The following is an 18,841-nucleotide window of genomic DNA, read 5'->3' on the forward strand; positions in this document are numbered from 1 at the left end:
GATTATAGATTATATGTTGAATCAGAGTAAATATGTAGAATATCTCCGAAAAAAAGAAGTATAAGGGAAGCAAGGCTTATCCCTCGTGGACTCTCTCCACTGACATTCCACGGTTCTGCCCAAACCCCATGGGGTCTTTTTTTTGGTTCACTTTGTTTTTGTTTGGCCTATTTGGGGCATCTATATACATTGGTCTTCTTTTTGCTATCAAATTATATCCAGCCATTCTTTTATTAACCCCCTGATTCTAGGCAATCCCGAGGTCCCCCTCATAAGATCATGTCATGATGTACTTGGGTCCCTCGCCACCTTGAGGAGTCTGCCAGTTAATGTCTTGTGTAGGCACCTTGATATCACAAGTCTTGCAGTGAATACAACTGGTAAATGGTTAGTATTGTATCCAAGATTACTCAAATACAGGTAAACACCCGGGGACTTACTTTTGCGAGTTGATCTGGAACCGGACCCCGTGCTTCTTGCTAGGGTCTTCCACATATTCGTAGACGCCTGCAGGGCAGAACCGGTTTTCAATACCCTTGTAAACAGGCCATGCGAGGTCCGTGTGCTTATCCCAGTCCTCCACCTGCAGGTGAACCGGTTGGTCTTCCTCGTGGTTGGTGCCGGTCCGGCTCACACTGGTCAAGATATCGAAGCTCAGCTCTCCGTCTGGCTTGGGGTAAACGATCTTCTCGTATTGAGAAGCAGGCTTGGTAGCCGCTGCGTCGGTGCCGTGGTGGCTGAGTGTCCATGGCACTCGGCCCTTGAACACATAGGCCTCCAGACCGGAGTAGATAAGTCCACCGAAGAAGCCTAGTGGGGTGTTGAATGAGGGCCGCATGTTACGGACCTCAGACAGTTCCTTCCAAATGGATGATTCCCGCAGAGATTTCTCATAGTCAAACAAGAACACGGTTCCTTGGTTCTCACCCTTAAGCGCCGAGAAGGCAGCCTCGGCGGCTAACATACCCGATTTCATTGCGGTGTGGGTACCCTTGATTTTCGGGACGTTTAAAAAGCCAGCCGTATCACCAATCAAGGCACCTCCGGGGAATGCGCACTTGGGGATCGACTGGAAACCACCTTCATTCAGTGCTCGGGCTCCGTAAGAAATGCACTTGCCGCCCTCGAGAACCTCCTTGAACATGGGGTGGTGTTTCATCTTCTGGAATTCTCCGTATGGCGAGAGCCATGGGTTCGGGTAGTCCAATCCTACTACCAGACCGATACTGACCATGTTGTCTCCAAAGTGGTACATCCAGGCTCCACCATAGGTATCTTTGGGAAGAGGATATCCCAGCGAGTGGGTGATCTCGCCCGATCGGAACTTCTCGGGCTGAATCTCCCAGATCTCCTTAATTCCAAGACCATATGTCTGGGGCTGGCTGTCTCGTCGGAGATCATATTTCTTAGTCACCTGCTTGGTCAAGCTGCCATGGCAGCCCTCAGCAAGAAGCGTGACGCGGGCATGGAACTCCATTCCCCTCTCAAATGTCTCCTTGGGCTTTCCATCCCGAGCAAGTCCCAGATCGTTGGTCGCAACGCCCTTGACGGAACCATCTGCGCTATAAACCATCTCGCTAGCTGCGAACCCAGGGTACACCTCCACACCAACCTCTTCCGCACGCTCTCCCAACCACTTGGTCAGCTCGTTCAAACTGACAATATAGTTCCCCTCGTTGTGCATCTGTGGCGGCATGGGGAGTGGGTAAGATCCGTTTTTCGTCAGAAAACGCATCTTCTCGCCCTTGGCGGGGGTTGCACCCTCAAAGCGCGAGGGGTTGTCCTCAGATAGCCAGTCGGGGAGGAGCTCATCGAGGGCGGTTGGTTGCAGAACGTTTCCGGAGACAATATGGGCGCCCAATTCACCGGCCTTCTCTAGTAGGATAACCCGGAACTCTTCGTTGCCTGCCTCGTTGGCAAGTTGCTTCAAGCGAATCGCGGCGGCAAGACCGGCGGGACCTGTAGTTAACCAAAGTTTAGTTAGGCTGCTTCGGAGGACCAATACGGCACAAAGCACGTACCACCACCAACAATGCACACATCCACGTCGTCGGATTCGCGCTCCAATGAGCGAGGATCAAAGTCGCCATTCTCGTCGGTGAAGCGCTTTGATAGCGACTGCGAAAAGGCTCGTGTCTGGGTTGGCGCGGTGAATAATGCTGTTCGCCGAGCTAAGTGTCGCCCGGAGATTGTGAAAGGACTGGCTGAGTGGCGGGCTGGAGTGGCGATGGCGGAGAGGGAGGGGGTAGCTCGTGAGAATCGGGAGGATCGAATTTCACGCCTCAATAGAGGCAGAACGGCACCTTTTGATGCCATCGCGACGTGTGAGATTGTTTGGAGATCGGGGGCTGAGACCAGGATTACTAGTAACGACCGGCAATTGGCATCACCAGATCGAAAGGGTGAATGCGGAGACGCAGGCTATTTAGGTCGTAGATCCCGAATGTCCCCAGAGTCCTCGAGTACCCGAATTTTGAGTGGAAGTGACAAAACGCCGAAAAACCGCCTACCCTCGGCTCAGCTCGGTCAACCAATAGGAAACTCGGCGATTATTCAATTTGGAGGCCTGAGGCAGCCACGGATGGATGGGTCGCCCGAAGCGGAAATCGCCTCTAGCCGTCGGGGCCCTCTCACCCGTAGCTTGATTGAACTTTTAGCAGCTGTGCGTAACTTCTTAGTTGTATTATTCAAGATCTATATGGTGTACTTCCTCGATTCTTGTCACATCTAGGCGCCACATGTTTAATACGATATAGATACTCGGTACTGATCACATGCATCACATGCTTAGCTTTACTTGTGATAATGAAATATTCCAACGTGGACCTCAGCTTTAGAACTACGGAGTACTCCGTATTGATCTTGCATATCTATATGCTAGAAAACAACCTTAAATAGTTGAGTCATACTAACTGTTTCAAGGGTGTCAAACACCGATCTGGTCTGGCCAGATCAAAATGCAGTTTGCCGTATTCCGTATTATTACTGGATTTCCGGGAATGTGACGCCTTTTCCGTTTCGGGTATGGTATTCAGCATACTATATATACTATACCATACCAGCATACCGGAATCCTCTAGAAAATGCCAAAAATACCATGATGTGACCTGAAGGGTTATCGTGAATAACAAAGTCCAAAACATCATACTCGGTAGATCTAAATAATAGATCCGAATAATAAGAAAGTGACCGATCATCGCCAGAATTGCATGCCATGAGATTCATCCAGCCTTGGCGGAGTGTGGATCAACCCTGGACGCCACCGCCTGTTAAGGCAGAATCAAAACGGCCACCTGTCCTAATCAAAATCTTTGGTGAGAGTCGCTGTTTTGAAATGCAGAGAACAAATATAGTCGGATCAAATAGAAGTTGTGCACATTATATCTCCCTATCATGAGTTAGTCCATCACCAAAATCTGGGATATTATAGTGATTATAGTGATTCCCCGATGGTGGTGAGGTCAGAGAGGTAGGGGAAGAAACAAGGCAAAAAAATGAGAATTTTTGTTCAGTTGCCATCCGTTAAAGCGGCAAGAGGATAGCGCGTCGTACATGGAGTGACCGAGGATAGTCGATGATGATGATTGGATTGGCATGGGACGGATGGACTATCAGCTGCAGGAGGAGCGCGGACTGGCAAACCCAGCGCCTGTAACCATGGCCCGCGGAGGATAAAGCAAGGGTGTTTGAACCAGTCAGGGGTCAAGATAGAGAGATTAGCGGAGTACGTTGGGCGAATGAAAGTCACTGGAGAAGTTTCGTAGCTGTGATTGGTTCGTGATGTGGTTTCCCAGAGCCGCTAGCGGGCAATGGAGCCAAGGTTGAAGGGAGAAAGGTCTTGCTGCTTTTAGCGCCACCGGCGGCCCAGCCTCCCCTGACCGGGCTGTGACTCAGCACTATATAAAGGCCCAACCTCCCCCAATTTACGTTGGGAATTTTGTCTCGGTCTTGGCGGATCTTATTTCGGAAATTCTTCTTCCCTCCGCTCCTCTCAAAAAAGCCTCTTGATTATCAAATCTTGATATCTGCCGGCTTTCTCTTACTAATCAGATCTATCTCAATCAGATCTTTGATTTATCTCTGGAAAGACCCTTGATTCTATTTCTTTTAGGGAAAAAAAGGTTTTTTAGTCCACGGACCTAATCACCAGAAGTCGAGCCTCAGGTTTCGCTTCACCACTCTCTCTTTTTTTCAGATCGCGCAGATAGACAATCCCATTTTCCAAAAAAAACAGCGCAAAAGAAACATTTCGAAAGAAACCCCAAAAAAAGTTGCCGTCCTTTCGTCCATAATATCGCCGTCGCGCTTATCTTGAGAAAACACTTCAGTGTGATTTTTTCTTGATTCGTTCACCAGTCGACTGCGTTGGTTTCGTTGCCTACACTATCTCGTGATTGTCATTCCGAGAGGTTACGTGCGAATACCTCGTAGGGGGATACATTGAGTTGTCCATCTCCCAGGTAAGACCTTCCTTCCTCTTCTGTCCTTACCACGGTTGCACCTTCCCTCTCTCCTTCGTTCCTTCCCTGTTTGGGTTCCTCTTGGGGTCCTTTCCTTTCCTCCCCTCATTGCGCCTCTTCCTCTTCCCGACGCGTCTTTCTCTTCTCATCTCGCGACTTTTCGCGATTCAAGCTGACATCCCTTTTTGATAGTTCCATCTTTATTTTTTTGTCACAACTCGAGTATTCCATCAAGATGGATTCTCTCACAACCCACCCTTCCAATGCGCAGCAGGCTCGTGCCTTCACTGCTACATCGTCGCTGTCTTTCCCTGGTGGCGCTGGGGATCTGACCCCTCCCAACTCTGAGAAGGAGGCCATGGCACAGGGTGCACAGGGCGGAAACGGTATGAATGGCCAGCAGGCCGGAGGAAATGCCATGCATGGCACCGGGGTGACTCCCGCTTCTCCTGCAACCCCCGCCGCGACCCCTGGCGCGACCACCGGAAGCAGTGGCATTGTCCCTACCTTGCAGTGAGTATACTCTGGATGTTTTTCTGGGTGACCAGAATGGCTGAACTAGTTATTCCAAAAGGAACATCGTTGCTACTGTCAACCTTGACTGTCGCCTTGATCTCAAGACCATCGCACTGCACGCACGCAACGCCGAGTACAACCCAAAGGTATTTATTAACCACTCCTCACATTGCTCTGAGAGGGCGCACATCAGGGTACAATGTGGCTGAACTTGGTTCTCTCCTTAGCGTTTTGCTGCCGTGATCATGCGTATCCGTGAACCCAAAACTACCGCTCTCATCTTTGCCTCTGGTAAGATGGTCGTTACTGGTGCCAAGTCCGAGGATGATTCGAAGCTGGCTTCGCGCAAGTATGCGCGTATTATCCAGAAGCTTGGTTTCAACGCCAAGTTTACCGATTTCAAGATCCAGAATATCGTCGGCTCTTGCGACATCAAGTTCCCCATCCGTCTGGAGGGGTTGGCCTCTCGTCACCACAATTTCAGTTCCTACGAGCCTGAGTTGTTCCCTGGTTTGATCTACCGCATGATGAAGCCCAAGATCGTTCTCTTGATCTTCGTTAGTGGCAAGATTGTCCTGACTGGCGCTAAAGTCCGTGAGGAGATCTACCAGGCTTTCGAGCTGATCTACCCTGTGCTTTCTGGTATGCTGTCTTGCTGGACTCACTGCTATCATGCCTTTACTGACTTGCATTCACAGATTTCCGCAAGGTCTAAGAAAGCTCCAAGGAGATCACTCTGCATTTCAAACCTGTATTAACATTGCTTTTTCCCTTTATGAGGACAGCCCGCTTTGGTCTGCACCTCCCTTTTCCTTCGGTTCTTTACGACTCTTTTCATGCAAGCATAGTTGGGCGTTTTTAGCGATTCGGATGATCCCCGGTTTTCCTCACACTTTCGCGTTCTTCCACACAATTAGATTGCTGCACACCGCAGTGAGGCGGTTGTGCGCCGGTCGGTGACTGCCTCGATTTAATCATTTATCATTCTATGGTTTCATCTGTGGAGGATTGCTTCTATTCCCACGGGCCAAAAAAAATTAATGGTGACCTAAGGCAGTCTGTTAGATTCAGTTCCGTCCTTTTTTTCCCCCATCTGGGGGTCGATGGACCGGCTTTTCGCCATGATACTACCTTTGAGTAGTCAAATGAAAATCTCTTGAAACAAATTTCCTCTATATGTTCGAGTAGATCACTGTAGTTTGTAGCACTTTGGCCTCAAGCTTTGCTCGCGCCTCGGCCTGTAGTATAATCTAAATGCCTTTGTACATCCAACCTTCATGTTATATACACGACACCAAGGGATACATACACCCCTAAAGCACACTGCTCCGCGAAGCCTTCTTTGTCTTCGCCAACTCGTCTTTCAGAATCGCCCGCCTCTCCCCAGACCGACTACCATCGCCATCAAAGTCCTCTTCATCCGACACAGCAGCCTCAGGCCATGTCCACATCTTCCTCAACTCGGAGTCAAGTGTGCCTTCCAGCGCATCAACAATCTTGTCTCCAATAACAGGGAAGAACTTGAACCCATGGCCACTGCCACCTGTAGCAAGGAAAAGACCTTCATGTTCAGGATGATAAGAAACAATGAAGTCACCCGTGGGCCTGTTAAGTAAGTCAATTAGCACCAACCACAACCACCCAACTCGCAGCTGGCAATACAAGGACCAAACTCACGTATCAGTATACCAGCAAACCCTCGTATCAACAAACTCCCTCTCCGCAAACCGCGGCAATAGCTGCCTCAACGCAACCCGGAACGCATCCTGTCCTTCAAGCGGTACAGGAACTCCCTGCTCAGGTAAACTAACCACCATCGAGCCCGAAGCCCCTGCACCAGGAACCGGCACCTCAACCGGATTCAGATATCCATACGCATGCCGCGCAATCTTAAGTAGATTATCTCGGGGCGGGATAATAAAGATGCCCGTCGCGAAGTTCAAGATCGTAGGCAAGTTTTCCAGCTCTCGCTGCTCCTCATCAGAGATCCGCATATAAGCAATCGCCTGTCCGGTCGCAACAGCCCGACCACGCAAGTCCACAAGTTTCGACGTCCACGCGCCAGTCGCTAGAACAACGAGATCCGCCTCTAGAATCGAACCATCCGTAAAGACGACACCGGTAGCTTTAGGCTTCGCGCCGTTTGTGTCGTACAGCACACGCTCGACATCACCGGTACGGAAGCTAACCTTGCCCTCAGCGTCTAGGAGGGTCTTAGCGTATTGCACACTAGCAGCAGCATCGGACCATCCAGACCCCCAGTTCACGTAGCCGCCGGCGACATCGAGAGTCGAGCCGTAGGCCGGGACGACGCTGAGGACGTCCGCTTGGGTCGGCAGGAAGGTGACGTTGTCGCCCTCGATCTGGCGCACGTTGGCGTAGCTCTTGCGTGCGTACTCCTTGGCACTGGCACTGTCTTCTGGGTACACGAGTAGCAGACCGTTCTGCGTGTAGCGGCCATCACGGCCCCAGTCTGTGCTCCGCCATCGGTCAATGGCTGCTGCGGCGAGCTTGGAGTATGCGGCGTTGGCATAGTCGGCTCGCACGATCCGTGAGGTGTCGACGGATGAGCCGTGCGGGTTTGGAATTGTAGGTGAAGACTCTACTACTGTTACTTTTGATTCTGGGTGTCGCTTTGACAGGGAAAGGGCGGTGGATACTGGGGAATGTCAGTAAGTGGAAATGTAATGTATAGTGTGAATATGTAGATCAGTGATAGGGCTTTTAGAATTGTTGACACTCACATCCAAACACACCCCCTCCTACAATCAGAATCTTGGGCGGCAATGCCATTTGTAAAAATATGTACTCCGTATGTGTGTGGGTGAATGCTAGAATTGGAGATATGGGGGGATTACTCCAATTGATAACAGTTGAGCCGATAACGGCATCGGTCGTCGGCTTCTGTTCCCGACTTTTCTTCATCGTTGGGGTCGATATCGTTACTCCGATCTATACCGAATGAGAAGTGCAACTGACCTCGGGACTTCATCTAATCAATTCAGGTTTCCTTTCTTGGAGCCTCCGTCTCCTTTTGGTACCGTGGGGGGCTGACAACCCTGTCGCGTAAGCACTCAATCTTCGCTCGCGTCAAACCGTATATGCACAACAAGTCTTGCACAAAAGCCCCTTGGCAGTCCATTCTGCTAGTTCAAAACACCATAATGAACGTAAATCAATTACGCAGAGTGCCATTAGTTGCAAAGTGGCCCGTCACACCCTGCCGCAATGCATCAAGCAAAGCCCCTCGACCCCCAAAGCCGAGGTATGTAACCAAAACCCTTCAATCCCAGCCCCCAAACTAACATCCCCCAGTCCCAAAATCTCCAAGCCAGTGGCTATAAAACGGCGACAAGTAACTCCGCCTCGCCAACCCTTCCAAGAGCGCCCAAGCCCACAGGGCACTCAAGGCGAAGGCCTCAACGCTGAAACCACAGCGAAACCAGGCCATGGAATCCCACCCAGAGCCCTAACCTTCCTGGGAATCACAGCACTCACCATCAGCACGTACTGCGGCTACTTGTACGCGTCTTACACGCGCGAAGTAAGCAAAGCCCAAACTCTGAACGTGCCGCGCGATGTCTCAGACCGCTACAACACGACAGCGGCAACCTTCGACGCAGATGTCGAGCTCTCCGAGAAGGCAATGGGCCTCGGCAAGAAGCGACGAGATCTAGTCCAACAAGCGCGCGGGAACGTGCTGGAAGTCAGCTGCGGCACGGGGCGTAATCTGCCGTTCTACGAGCTCGGCGAGCGTCGCGGGTTAGATGCCGATGGTCATGCTACGGTTTTGGGGTGTCGATCGGTTACGTTTGTTGATCTTAGCCCGCAGATGGTGGCTATTACGAAGGAGAAGTTTGAGAAATTGTATCCTACGTCCCCAGCGACATTCCGGGCTTGTGATGCGGGTAAGGTTGAGCCGCCGTCTGATCTCGCGCGTTCTGGGGTGAAGACGAAGGAAGGACCGGTCTACTTTGATACTGTTGTCCAGACTATGGGTCTTTGCTCGATGCCGGATCCGGTTGCTACGCTGAGACATCTGGGGTCTGTTACCGAGCCTGGGAGTGGGCGGATCTTGTTGCTTGAGCATGGGCGTTCTTATTATGATTGGGTTAATCGGATTTTGGATAATCTTGCCCCGGCTCATGCGGATCGGCATGGTTGTTGGTGGAACCGCGATATTGGGGATATTGTGCGTGAGAGTGGGTTGGAGATTGTGGAGGAGAAGCGTTGGCATCTCGGGACTACGTGGCGTTATGTGTTGAAACCGAAGCAGAGTACTGAGAAGTCTCAGTCTTGATCTCGTGACTTTGCCTAGAGCCTCTTTTGGATGTAACATAATTTGGAGATATGTATGATTATTTGGTGTGATAGCAATGGGATCGAGGGATAGAATATACTCATTACATCCCACTATATATGAAAACATGATTAATCCACTGGTCTATACGTCCACATATATACTACCGGAATGCCTCTCTAGTAACGATATCTGAAGCCTGGTGTTTTCCAGTCTGTGACATCCTCATAGTCATCCGATACCAACTGCACTCGGTTGACCATATCCGCCACATTTGTTGAATCGGGATCCTCATCCAATCCCTTCCCACCAACAGCACCGGCATTTCCAGCACTACCCTGAAAGCCCTCTAGACGTGTACGGCGAGCATTAGTCCACTGCAAGTAGAAACGCAGAACCAACGCTAAGAGGACAGCGAGGGCATAGCAAATCATGATCGTTCGGAAAGCAGTGTTGTAAGTCGGCGCCTCCTCACTGAGGAAGAACTGAGGCCCAGAGATGTTTCCAGCACAGTAAGCCAGGAAGAGCATTGCAGTCACAGTCATTTTCTTAGTGACTCCACGGTAATTGGCCTGCACCAGCGACATAGCAAGCGGCATTGCCGCAGGCCCAGTCGACAAGAGGAAATATCCAAAGAATTGCACCCCGAGGACGATATGCGCTCGGGAGTAAATGATCGCACTGCCGATGACGCAAGGGAGCACAACGGCAACGATAAGCAAGCAGTTCAGTTGGCGGAAACGACCAGCCAGCCAACCCGTTCCGGTGATTGTAGCTATGGTGATGAGCGAGTAAGGGATGGTGAGCAGCGTCGATTGCAGGTTCGTGAACCCAAAGGAGACAATCACCAGATTGGCAAAGTTCTGCGTTCCTCCGTTGGGGATCTGAGTGCAAAGCTCCAGTCCGAATATAAGCCACGTCTTGGGATCCATCAGACATTCAACGACCTGTTCCCATCTCCATGCGGTCTCCTCCGTTGCGCCTGTGCCTGCAACAACTACTCTGTTGCTTGCGAACTGGCGTTCCTCTTCTGTTAGGAATTTGGCCTTGGAGATTGAGTCTGGGAGTAGAGTCCAGATAGCGAATCCCCAAAGGAATGTTGCACAGCCGAGGACAATGAACATCCACCTCCATGGTCCAACGTTATCTTTGACGTGACCCAGCCCATAAGCGAGGAGACTGGAAACAATACCACCGACACTCTGTGTAAAGATGAGCTTCTATCCAAAACATCGATAGCAAACAACTTACGTTTCCAGCAAACCACAAGCCTGTCCTGGTAGGAATCTCGTCACGCGTGTACCACGTCGAAGTGATAAACATAAAAGCCGGCGTGATTGTTGCTTCAGCGACTCCAAGTAAGAAGCGAACTGTAATGAGACCGCCAAAGTTGGTGCAGGCTGCAGTGAGAGCCACTACAGCACCCCAAAATAGAGTATTGGCTGTCAAGTATTTGGCGGCGGGCAGACGAGCAATGAGCAAAGTTGTTGGGTATACCCATCCCAAGTAGCCAAAGTAGAAGACCGATGATACCCAGCTGTACTGCTGGCCAACCAAACCCTGGAAATGATCTTAGTTATGGTTCTTGTTTTCTCTCGACCTGTTCTTACAGTATCGTGTCTCATCCCGAAGACCGACGCGCTCGACAAGATGGTTTTATCCATGAAATTGAACATATATGTTGCGAAAAGCAGCGGTATGAGTCGTCTGTCAATCTTCCTCAATACCCGTTTCGCCATAGCATGATCCGTCCCCTGCTCCGCCACGGGAGTGGTTGTATCCATGGCCATTGCTAGTTAAAAGAAAGAAACTGCTGAGAATCTCATTCCAGACAGTTTGAACTCTTCTTATTCACAAGAGTCATATGCCTGTTATCTTTCCCCGCATCTATCTTATTGGTGCAATCCCTGCACGTTATCGCCGACTCAGGAATTCTTCATGCGCCGATTGGATGGGAATGAAGCCAAGTCCTTTAGGGCTAGAGCTAGTGACCCGGTCGTATTAAGTATGGAGTATTGTCTCGGAGCCTTCTTCTACTTCGGACCCCAAATCAGAATCCGATATTTTAAAGCAAGTTCTACCTACTGAAACTAAACTTGCATTTTATTTGGAATAAACTCGCAAAACCCGGGCAGTAAACATGAACGGCCTCACAATCACCCCGTTCATAGCCAATCTCCCCAAGGTCGAACTCCACATTCACATCGAAGGCACACTAACACCCTCTCTCCGCTGGGAACTGGCCCACCGAAACAAAATTTCCCTCCCATACGCTACTTTCTCAGAACTGCAGGCATCCTATGCAGTAACCCTCAACCACCGACCTGAGCTAAATGGTCGCCAACCAGGTATCCCAACCTTCCTGGAAGCCTATTTTGCCGGGTGCGAAGTTCTCTGCACAGAAACCGACTTCTATGATTTAGCCATGGCCTACCTGCGCCGGTGCGCGGCCATGAATGTGCGCTACACTGAACCCTTCTTCGACATCCAAGCACACACACGCCGCGGAATCCCCGCGGCTGCCGTTATGGACGGGTATCTGCGCGCGCAACACGATGCCGCTGCACAGCTAGGTGTGCATTCGCGCTGGATCTTGTGCTTCTTGCGTGACGAGCCTGTCGAGAAGGGTCTGGATGCTTACCGTGAGGCGAGGCCGTGGGCTGCTGGGACCGTTGAGGGCGGGAAGGGACTGTTCCATGCTGTTGGGTTGGCTAGTAATGCATACGAGAGGCCGCCGATGCTTTTTGAGGAAGGTTTTGCGTTGGCGCGTGCGGATGGCTTGCATGTTACTATGCACTGTGATTTTGGACAGAAAGATACGCGGGAGCATGTTACTGAAGCTATTTTTGAGGTTTGTGGGGGCAGGGGAGCGGAGAGGATTGATCATGGGTTGGATGCAGAGGATTCCGAGGAGTTGTGGCGTGGGTTGATTGATAGGGGGATTGGGTTGACTTTGTGTCCGCATGCTTATCATCGGAGGACGGCGACTGAGATTTTGTTTCCGAAGATTCGGAGGTTGGTGGAGAGAGGGGTGAAGATTTGTATTAATAGTGATGATCCGACTTTGATGCATGATGTTTGGGTTGATGGGAACTTGCAGAAGGTTTATACTTATTGCGGGTTTAGTCGGGGGAGATGGTGCAGCTTGCAAGGAATGCGGTGGATATGTGTTGGGCTGAGGAAGATATCAAAAGGGCTATCTATCAAGAACTAGACGGCATTGATATTAGTGAATAAAGACTTGTATGGGGTTATTGGAAGCTATTCTGTCGACACAGATATTATGAACAGTCTACTAGTTCTTGAGTTCTGAGTGGCACATGTCCGGTGAGCCTACTTTCAGCTCTGCAAGATTCTTCGACAAATACACTTGTCTATACCAAGGTTCGGGGAGAATTAGTTTCGAGGTTTCCACCAGACTCTCCCTCTCTGTTCCATGATACAGTTTCGAAGTACAAGGGTACGTCGCCTCCGGCCGACTTTTCAATCCTTCTACTAGCTTTATGTCTTCTCGCTTGGAATCCGTCTGCCAATAGTAGCATTCAACAAAACCCGGCTTTATTGAAGAATATCTATGTCACTGTTCAGATCTTATTTGCAAGGGTCCAGGTCCCTCTTTGTGCATTGACCTCTCTGATCCTAGCGAGTCTTGTCATTGCGGCGTTCAAATGCCTCTGGTCAGCCTCGTGCTGCAAATATCACGAACATGCACCGAATGATCTCGTCAATTGGCTTAAATATTCACACGATAAAAGACTTAAGCATATCTCCACAAGATCGGAGGACGAGGCTCAGGGCCCGTGAGGACATCAATTTGTGGTGGGGCGCCGCAATATTTGAAAGGTATACCATATCGCGATTAATGATTGTCAGTCGTTCGAGTATACTAACTCAAACCTGAACAGAATCCTTCTATGCGATATTCCCGACTGCAAGCAAGCACCGATCTTGCAGCTGCCGGATCACAAGACAACAAGACACCACTTCCTCCCGATCTTCGGCCCGTGCAGGACCATTTTGAATCCATATGTTTCCCTTCTCGTCCAACTCTAAGTGAGCTGGATGATTCATCATTTCGATATTCAATCTCTATAGGCAGCCTGGCAGGCCTATCTCTTGATATCTACCTTGTATCCAAAAAAAAAAAAACAAAAACTGGCTTTCACCATTCTCGGCCAACTTATGTAGAGGATAATGATGAGTTTCGAGGATTTAAAGTGGCTGGGGGTTATTTTGAAATTTGCCCTCGAGGCGATTCTATATATTTACAAATTACTACATGTTTCTATAGACTGGCAAGACATTAGCGATTTAAAGAGACAGCTAGACGATACTACTGGGGAATTATATATCCAGCGATGATCGAATGTTTGTCAATAACAGCTTATATATTCAATACACGAAGCGCAGTTTGAGTATTCAGTGAGCCTAGGCTTGGATGAGTGCTGACTTCACCATACTCTAAGCGAAGTATCTAACCACCCTGTACCGTGAAATACCTAGCACGCAGGACACCCCTCATCAAGCGGTAGCACCCCGACCGGGAAAGTCACGATGGCCTAGAATGCGGTACATCGAGCGACACAAAGCATATATATATTCATTAATAGCCACTCGGCATTTTCTTCCACATGTGGTATTGGCTGATGATAGTGTCAATTCTAGCCCGCATTAAAAACGGGTTTTGCTACCAATCTCCATCATCGATTTACATGCAAGGTGCAGATCCTTTGCAGGGGGCATTCCGTGTCTTGGATACATCTGTTCTTTGTTTGAGGCGACGGTCTCCAGAGATTGGTTCTGATGTGGCGGGGAAGTCGGAACCAAGGATAATGGCTTGAGGTAAGGTTTGGATATTAATGCATCGGTTATCGAGGCGGACTTTCATTGGTAGATCTACACAGACTTGGATGTGTTCCGTTTGGATTAGAGATGCCATATCGGGTATCTAGTTAGGTTAATCAGCGTTGCCACATACTTTGTAGAAATAGTAATCTACCCATACAATATAGATATAATTTGTAGATATACTACTCCATACATAGTAATGTAAATATGTAACTAGAGTTCGTTAGTTAGAAGAAAGTGGGCATTATGTAATACTGCACAACGTAGGTAGTACCTGCGGTTGGAGGCGCGGAGAATTCCTGTGCACCTGCATACTGTATGTAGGTACAGTCTGTACGATACTCCCAATACTCCCAATATTCTCAATATTCTCAAGAATAATTCAAATTAGACGCGATCGGATACACTCGTGTTAAACCGAGTTAAAAGCAATTGTTTCCCTTCGGCCGGTGTAACAATGGGCACTATTCCCATGGTTGACGAGTCCCGATCCCCTGGGCCGAAGTGGTCGATGTCATGAAAACGGAGATCAGCAAAGCATAAATGCGACAGTATTAGTAGTACTCTTTTTTGCAATATACAGATCGCAGGGGTGTATTCAAGGAATGATGTTTCCCTCAATACGGAGCACCCAGACCTGCATCACCTCTGGGCAGCAATGCTCGTACCTGGTACTATGTAAATCCCTTGCTGGATGCCTGTCCCGAAGGAGAGATATGGGCAATGATGTACCGTATACGAGTATGGAGTTTGATAAACAATGATATCCCCCCAAATAATCATCATCATAACACTAAAAGTCAAAGGGTGGATAAGGGATCCGGATGGGTAGGAGATGGATGTCATCATACGCACGTAGCCGACGAATATACATTCGGAGTACGGAGTAGAAAGTTTTTATGTCAATGTTTCCCCGATGGCATCACCATTTTTTTTAAGAGGCAACTGAAGTAAATCTGGCTTTTAGATATCTAAAATGTTAAAAAAAAAGATAGATCTCAAGTTATATTATACATCAAAGCTGAAAGTAATGGATATAGAAAGAAAAACAAGGTGTCTCAGCTTGCTGCATCATCAGTGGCAAACGTTCCTTTTCTCCCCGAGACGCTAATGTGAGCATCCCTTACTAGCGTCATGTACAATACGATACACCGACTCTGATTGATCGTTATCCCGTCGATTGGGTCCCTGAGATCCACAAAAGGTGGAATCCAGTGGAGTCCAATGGACTTTAACTGGTCACTTCATATCTTTTTTTCTTTTTCTATTTCTAAACGGTTGCGCTAGGGAGCTGCTTTGGGTCTCGGTGTTTCCGACCGGAGGGCTCGGGTTAAGCCTTGTTATTTTTTCTTTTTCTTTTTCTTTTTCTTTTTTTTTTTGGTCAACACTACTCCGTAGTGGGCTGTTTTATAACACTGGATTGGATGTCGTGTGTGTAGATGCTTAGTTAGTTTACTTGCATATTTAGTTTGTCGGATACAAAGTAACCCTGAAAATTAATATATTTTGATCTATCAACAGCGGTGTGTGTTTCGGGTCTCCTAGCAACCAACAGGTGACAGATCGAATACATAATCTTTGTTTTGTACTGGACAACGTACATATCCCATGCAGAAGGAAGGCTCCAACTTCGACAAACCATTGTGCCGACATCCACCGTGCAACTACCAATCACTGGATCGCTAGGTCATATTATTATTCAAAGAATCGGGATGTGATTAGCGGAATCCGATGTATGCGGGATGAAGTAACCACTGGAGTTGTTTGGATAAATGGAGACGCCAAGGTTGATGGAGCACCAAAATTGGACCTAGTCGGGTCATAGAACACATGGCCAACTCCACCTAACTCTTCCGGTATGCACTAAAACCGAAGATAGAATGGTAGAACTATGGATTATCATACTAAGGCCTGAAAAGGAATGGGTTGATCTCCACCGCCTGGGAATTGTTCACTTTTTGCCTGTGCGTGTCGGAGTGTCGCATGCTGGATTGTTGTGGTTTGAACATGGCGGTGAGAAGGAGCCTATAGTATATTGAAGCTAATGTGAGATTATCTACTCAGTACGGAGTAAATAGTATACTTGGGTACTTCTTTTAAAGAAAGTACAGAGTGCATTCTCCATGTACCTGATGTACCTATGGAGTACGGAGTACATTCTTAAAAAGTAATAGAAAAAGGAAAAATAAAAACAAGCCCCAGTTCAACCAATCAACGTCACACTAATTCGGGAGGCTACCAAATTTAAATAAATACCATACCGTAAATTACCATTTCAATTTTTTTTTTCAATTTTCAATTTTCCACTTTTTTTTTTTCTCCCGCAGATTCCTCAGGCCCCCGTTGATAATTTGCCATCCAAACAGCTGGTCCTGTCGCATCTTGATGATCCCCCCCGTTTATCCTTCTCATCCCCCTTTCTACTAACAATCCCCCATATCTTAGAATCCTTTTTCTTCTTTATATTATTATTCTTACTTATTATTCTGTTTATTATTATATCCTTTTGCTTCTTTTCTATTATATCCTCATCTTCGTGTTTTACTCTCCTTTGATTTCTTGGTTCTTGATTCTTGTTTGTCTTCGCTCCGGTTACTTCCCTCACAATGCCGTACAACACTCGTCGCAAGTCACTATCCCTTCCATCCTTGGGCATTCAGCTCCCAAATTCCACTCGTCGTTCTCCCTCTATCTCAAAAGTGCATACCGATGAGCAACCCACAAAAAAAGTCAAGAGATCTCATGGTTCGACTTCATTATCACCCGAGCCATCCGACCCAAAAATGATTGCGCGCGCTGGCCGACATGGACTATTTGAGATTACACCGCCTCCCTCACCGATGGATGGAGTGCTCGCGCCCAAGATCGACACAGAAGGAATTAACGACGATATTGTTGTTGCTGTAATCAACCAACTCGAAAAGACGGGGAACCGCCCTCATCTCGTCAAAGAACTGGCCGCAGTCCTGGTCACACTAAATGTCAATGTCGCAAAGTACGTATCCCACTCGGGCTTTCTTTTGAAACGCAATCACTAACATGACTTTCCTATAGTTCCGCCAATCCCGCCGCGCTGCTTTCATCGCGGTTAGCTGCCTATATGAAGCGTCCTTGGACGGCCCTCGCGCCTTGTCCTATGGCCAAGGAGCTTATTTTAATTCACCCACGCAAAGTGTACTACTATCTTACTACGTTTCCCCATCAACCTATTCCTGAGACCGACGATCTGGTATCTGCCGTTGGTAGTAAGCACATCACACCCAGTGTTTCCAGTCTCGAGGATGAGGAAGACGCGATGGTGCGGGAACGTAGCCCTAGTCCCGAAGTGGACTTGTCTTCTCCCGACTTCGAAGAGCATGGCGATTTGAATACCTCTGCTAGCCATGGTTCTTCCGATCACTTCCCCAACGCTAGTAATTTGACGCGTCTCATGAACTCGCATCGTGCCGCTTCTCCGCCCCTGGAGGGTGATGAGAAGGAATTCACACAAACTGCTAGCGCTGTGCGTGAGCGTGCCTCCGAGGAAAAAGCCGAGTCGAGCCGTAGCCAGTCCATCCTTTCTGAGAGCCTGAGTGCCTCGGAGGACCGCGATATGAGCATTTCTGAATCGCCTGTGAATGGCGGTTCGATGTCTCCATCTATGCACGGTGACGGCATGTCTGAAGAAGAGTATAGTGACTACTTCTCGCACATGCCCATCGACCACATGGCTCAGGACCTGGATGAGGCTGCCGCGACTGCCCTGTTCGGCACCTCTCCCTCCCCCTCTCTCACCTCCATCGCATCGTCTGTCTCGTCTGGCACGAGCGCTTTGACAGATCTCGGTCTGGACGGTGAGGAGCTTGCCGGTGCTCCCGTTGCCCCCCAGATTAGCCTTCCCGAAGATCCCGATGCCGCTCCTGTTTCGACCCTCAAGCGCTCGCTTGACATGTTGAACAGCGGCCTTCCCGATGTTGATCTGAAGATGTCGGACCTGACGGAGTCGCACGAGAGGCTCACCCTTACCCCCCGGGCCATGAAATCGGAGCACGTCTTTGAATCCTGGAGAGAGTTGCAAAACCCTGAGATGGTGGAAGTTGATGAGCTCGACGAGATGTTTGGCGAATTTTAGTCCATTTCTCTCGGTTTATGTTACCTCTCTTCTCCCTCTCTCCACTCTTGGCTGGGCTGTGACCCGTCATTGTTCTCTTTACCTCTTTTTTTTACCTCGCTTGTACATGTCCATTGTCTTTCTCGGCGCACCCTCTTACTTTTTCTTTTTGCTAATGCCTATTTTCTCTTGTATATATACATATGTTTTGGTTTTTACTTACCCTGGATGGGTAGATTGGGAGGATATTCACGGCTGGAGGAATGGCTTTACCCAAAAGTGTCAAAAATAACTAGCGTTTCTTCCCATAAATTCATCTTTTCATCAGTTTTATCATTTTTATCATTTTTATCATTTCATCTTCCATTGTTAAAAAAAAGAAACCCGTTCCTGACTAATCAGTTCCCAATTAGGAAAGCGGGATGCCTATCCCCGAGCTTTGGTCCAAGGTTACGTATATTCCGCCACTGAGCGACTTCATTCTTCGATTTCTACAGTATTTTCACGTCCGAGGTACAAATTTATATTGCTGTCAATGGGTCTGAAATCTTCCTTGTAAATATATCTCATTTCGCAGCCTTGCATATGCAAACCCAGCCCTATCATTTGTCGCAACTTATCACCGCA

General features: G+C 48.6%; 7 protein-coding genes across 7 annotated transcripts; 4 read left to right on the forward strand and 3 right to left on the reverse strand.

Moving 5' to 3' along the window:
* Positions 1 to 277: 277 nt before the first annotated feature.
* On the reverse strand, positions 278 to 2,316 carry N7487_002572 (electron-transferring-flavoprotein dehydrogenase; the record flags this gene model as incomplete). Its single annotated transcript, XM_056870319.1, has 3 exons — positions 278 to 377; positions 441 to 1,959; positions 2,022 to 2,316. The coding sequence occupies 3 exons, from the start codon at positions 2,314 to 2,316 to the stop codon at positions 278 to 280; spliced, it is 1,914 nt and encodes a 637-aa protein (XP_056735103.1).
* Positions 2,317 to 3,936: 1,620 nt separating this feature from the next.
* N7487_002573 (TBP family protein) lies at positions 3,937 to 6,065 on the forward strand. The gene is made up of 5 exons (XM_056870320.1): positions 3,937 to 4,460; positions 4,653 to 4,973; positions 5,035 to 5,122; positions 5,204 to 5,618; positions 5,675 to 6,065. The coding sequence occupies exons 2-5, from the start codon at positions 4,696 to 4,698 to the stop codon at positions 5,689 to 5,691; spliced, it is 798 nt and encodes a 265-aa protein (XP_056735104.1). The 5' UTR covers positions 3,937 to 4,460; positions 4,653 to 4,695; the 3' UTR covers positions 5,692 to 6,065.
* A 224-nt stretch (positions 6,066 to 6,289) lies between these two features.
* Positions 6,290 to 7,769, reverse strand: N7487_002574 (NAD(P)/FAD-dependent oxidoreductase; the record flags this gene model as incomplete). The annotated part of the gene is made up of 3 exons (XM_056870321.1): positions 6,290 to 6,581; positions 6,654 to 7,635; positions 7,721 to 7,769. 3 exons carry the CDS (start codon positions 7,767 to 7,769, stop codon positions 6,290 to 6,292), a joined length of 1,323 nt encoding a protein of 440 aa, XP_056735105.1.
* Positions 7,770 to 8,140: 371 nt separating this feature from the next.
* Positions 8,141 to 9,276, forward strand: N7487_002575 (class I SAM-dependent methyltransferase; the record flags this gene model as incomplete). Its single annotated transcript, XM_056870322.1, has 2 exons — positions 8,141 to 8,241; positions 8,292 to 9,276. 2 exons carry the CDS (start codon positions 8,141 to 8,143, stop codon positions 9,274 to 9,276), a joined length of 1,086 nt encoding a protein of 361 aa, XP_056735106.1.
* A 179-nt stretch (positions 9,277 to 9,455) lies between these two features.
* On the reverse strand, positions 9,456 to 11,066 carry N7487_002576 (uncharacterized protein; the record flags this gene model as incomplete). The annotated part of the gene is made up of 3 exons (XM_056870323.1): positions 9,456 to 10,478; positions 10,528 to 10,836; positions 10,887 to 11,066. The coding sequence occupies 3 exons, from the start codon at positions 11,064 to 11,066 to the stop codon at positions 9,456 to 9,458; spliced, it is 1,512 nt and encodes a 503-aa protein (XP_056735107.1).
* Positions 11,067 to 11,416: 350 nt separating this feature from the next.
* N7487_002577 (adenosine deaminase family protein) lies at positions 11,417 to 12,513 on the forward strand (the record flags this gene model as incomplete). Its single annotated transcript, XM_056870324.1, has 2 exons — positions 11,417 to 12,379; positions 12,403 to 12,513. The coding sequence occupies 2 exons, from the start codon at positions 11,417 to 11,419 to the stop codon at positions 12,511 to 12,513; spliced, it is 1,074 nt and encodes a 357-aa protein (XP_056735108.1).
* A 4,217-nt stretch (positions 12,514 to 16,730) lies between these two features.
* Positions 16,731 to 18,235, forward strand: N7487_002578 (uncharacterized protein; the record flags this gene model as incomplete). The annotated part of the gene is made up of 2 exons (XM_056870325.1): positions 16,731 to 17,119; positions 17,179 to 18,235. The coding sequence occupies 2 exons, from the start codon at positions 16,731 to 16,733 to the stop codon at positions 18,233 to 18,235; spliced, it is 1,446 nt and encodes a 481-aa protein (XP_056735109.1).
* Between the last annotated feature and the right edge of the window lie 606 nt (positions 18,236 to 18,841).

This window comes from Penicillium crustosum, assembly GCF_028827405.1.
Source record: "Penicillium crustosum strain IBT 35664 chromosome Unknown utg000001l_segment0_segment0, whole genome shotgun sequence".
NCBI classification, from domain to species: Eukaryota; Fungi; Ascomycota; class Eurotiomycetes; order Eurotiales; family Aspergillaceae; genus Penicillium; species Penicillium crustosum.

Excerpts from the sequence above, each read along its gene's own strand:
- N7487_002573 (XM_056870320.1), top strand. The coding sequence starts at position 4,696 with ATGGATTCTCTCACAACCCACCCTTCCAATGCGCAGCAGGCTCGTGCC. Across the intron at positions 4,974-5,034 it reads GGCATTGTCCCTACCTTGCA|GAACATCGTTGCTACTGTCA; the intron begins GTGAGTATACTC and ends TTATTCCAAAAG. Across the intron at positions 5,123-5,203 it reads ACGCCGAGTACAACCCAAAG|CGTTTTGCTGCCGTGATCAT; the intron begins GTATTTATTAAC and ends TTCTCTCCTTAG.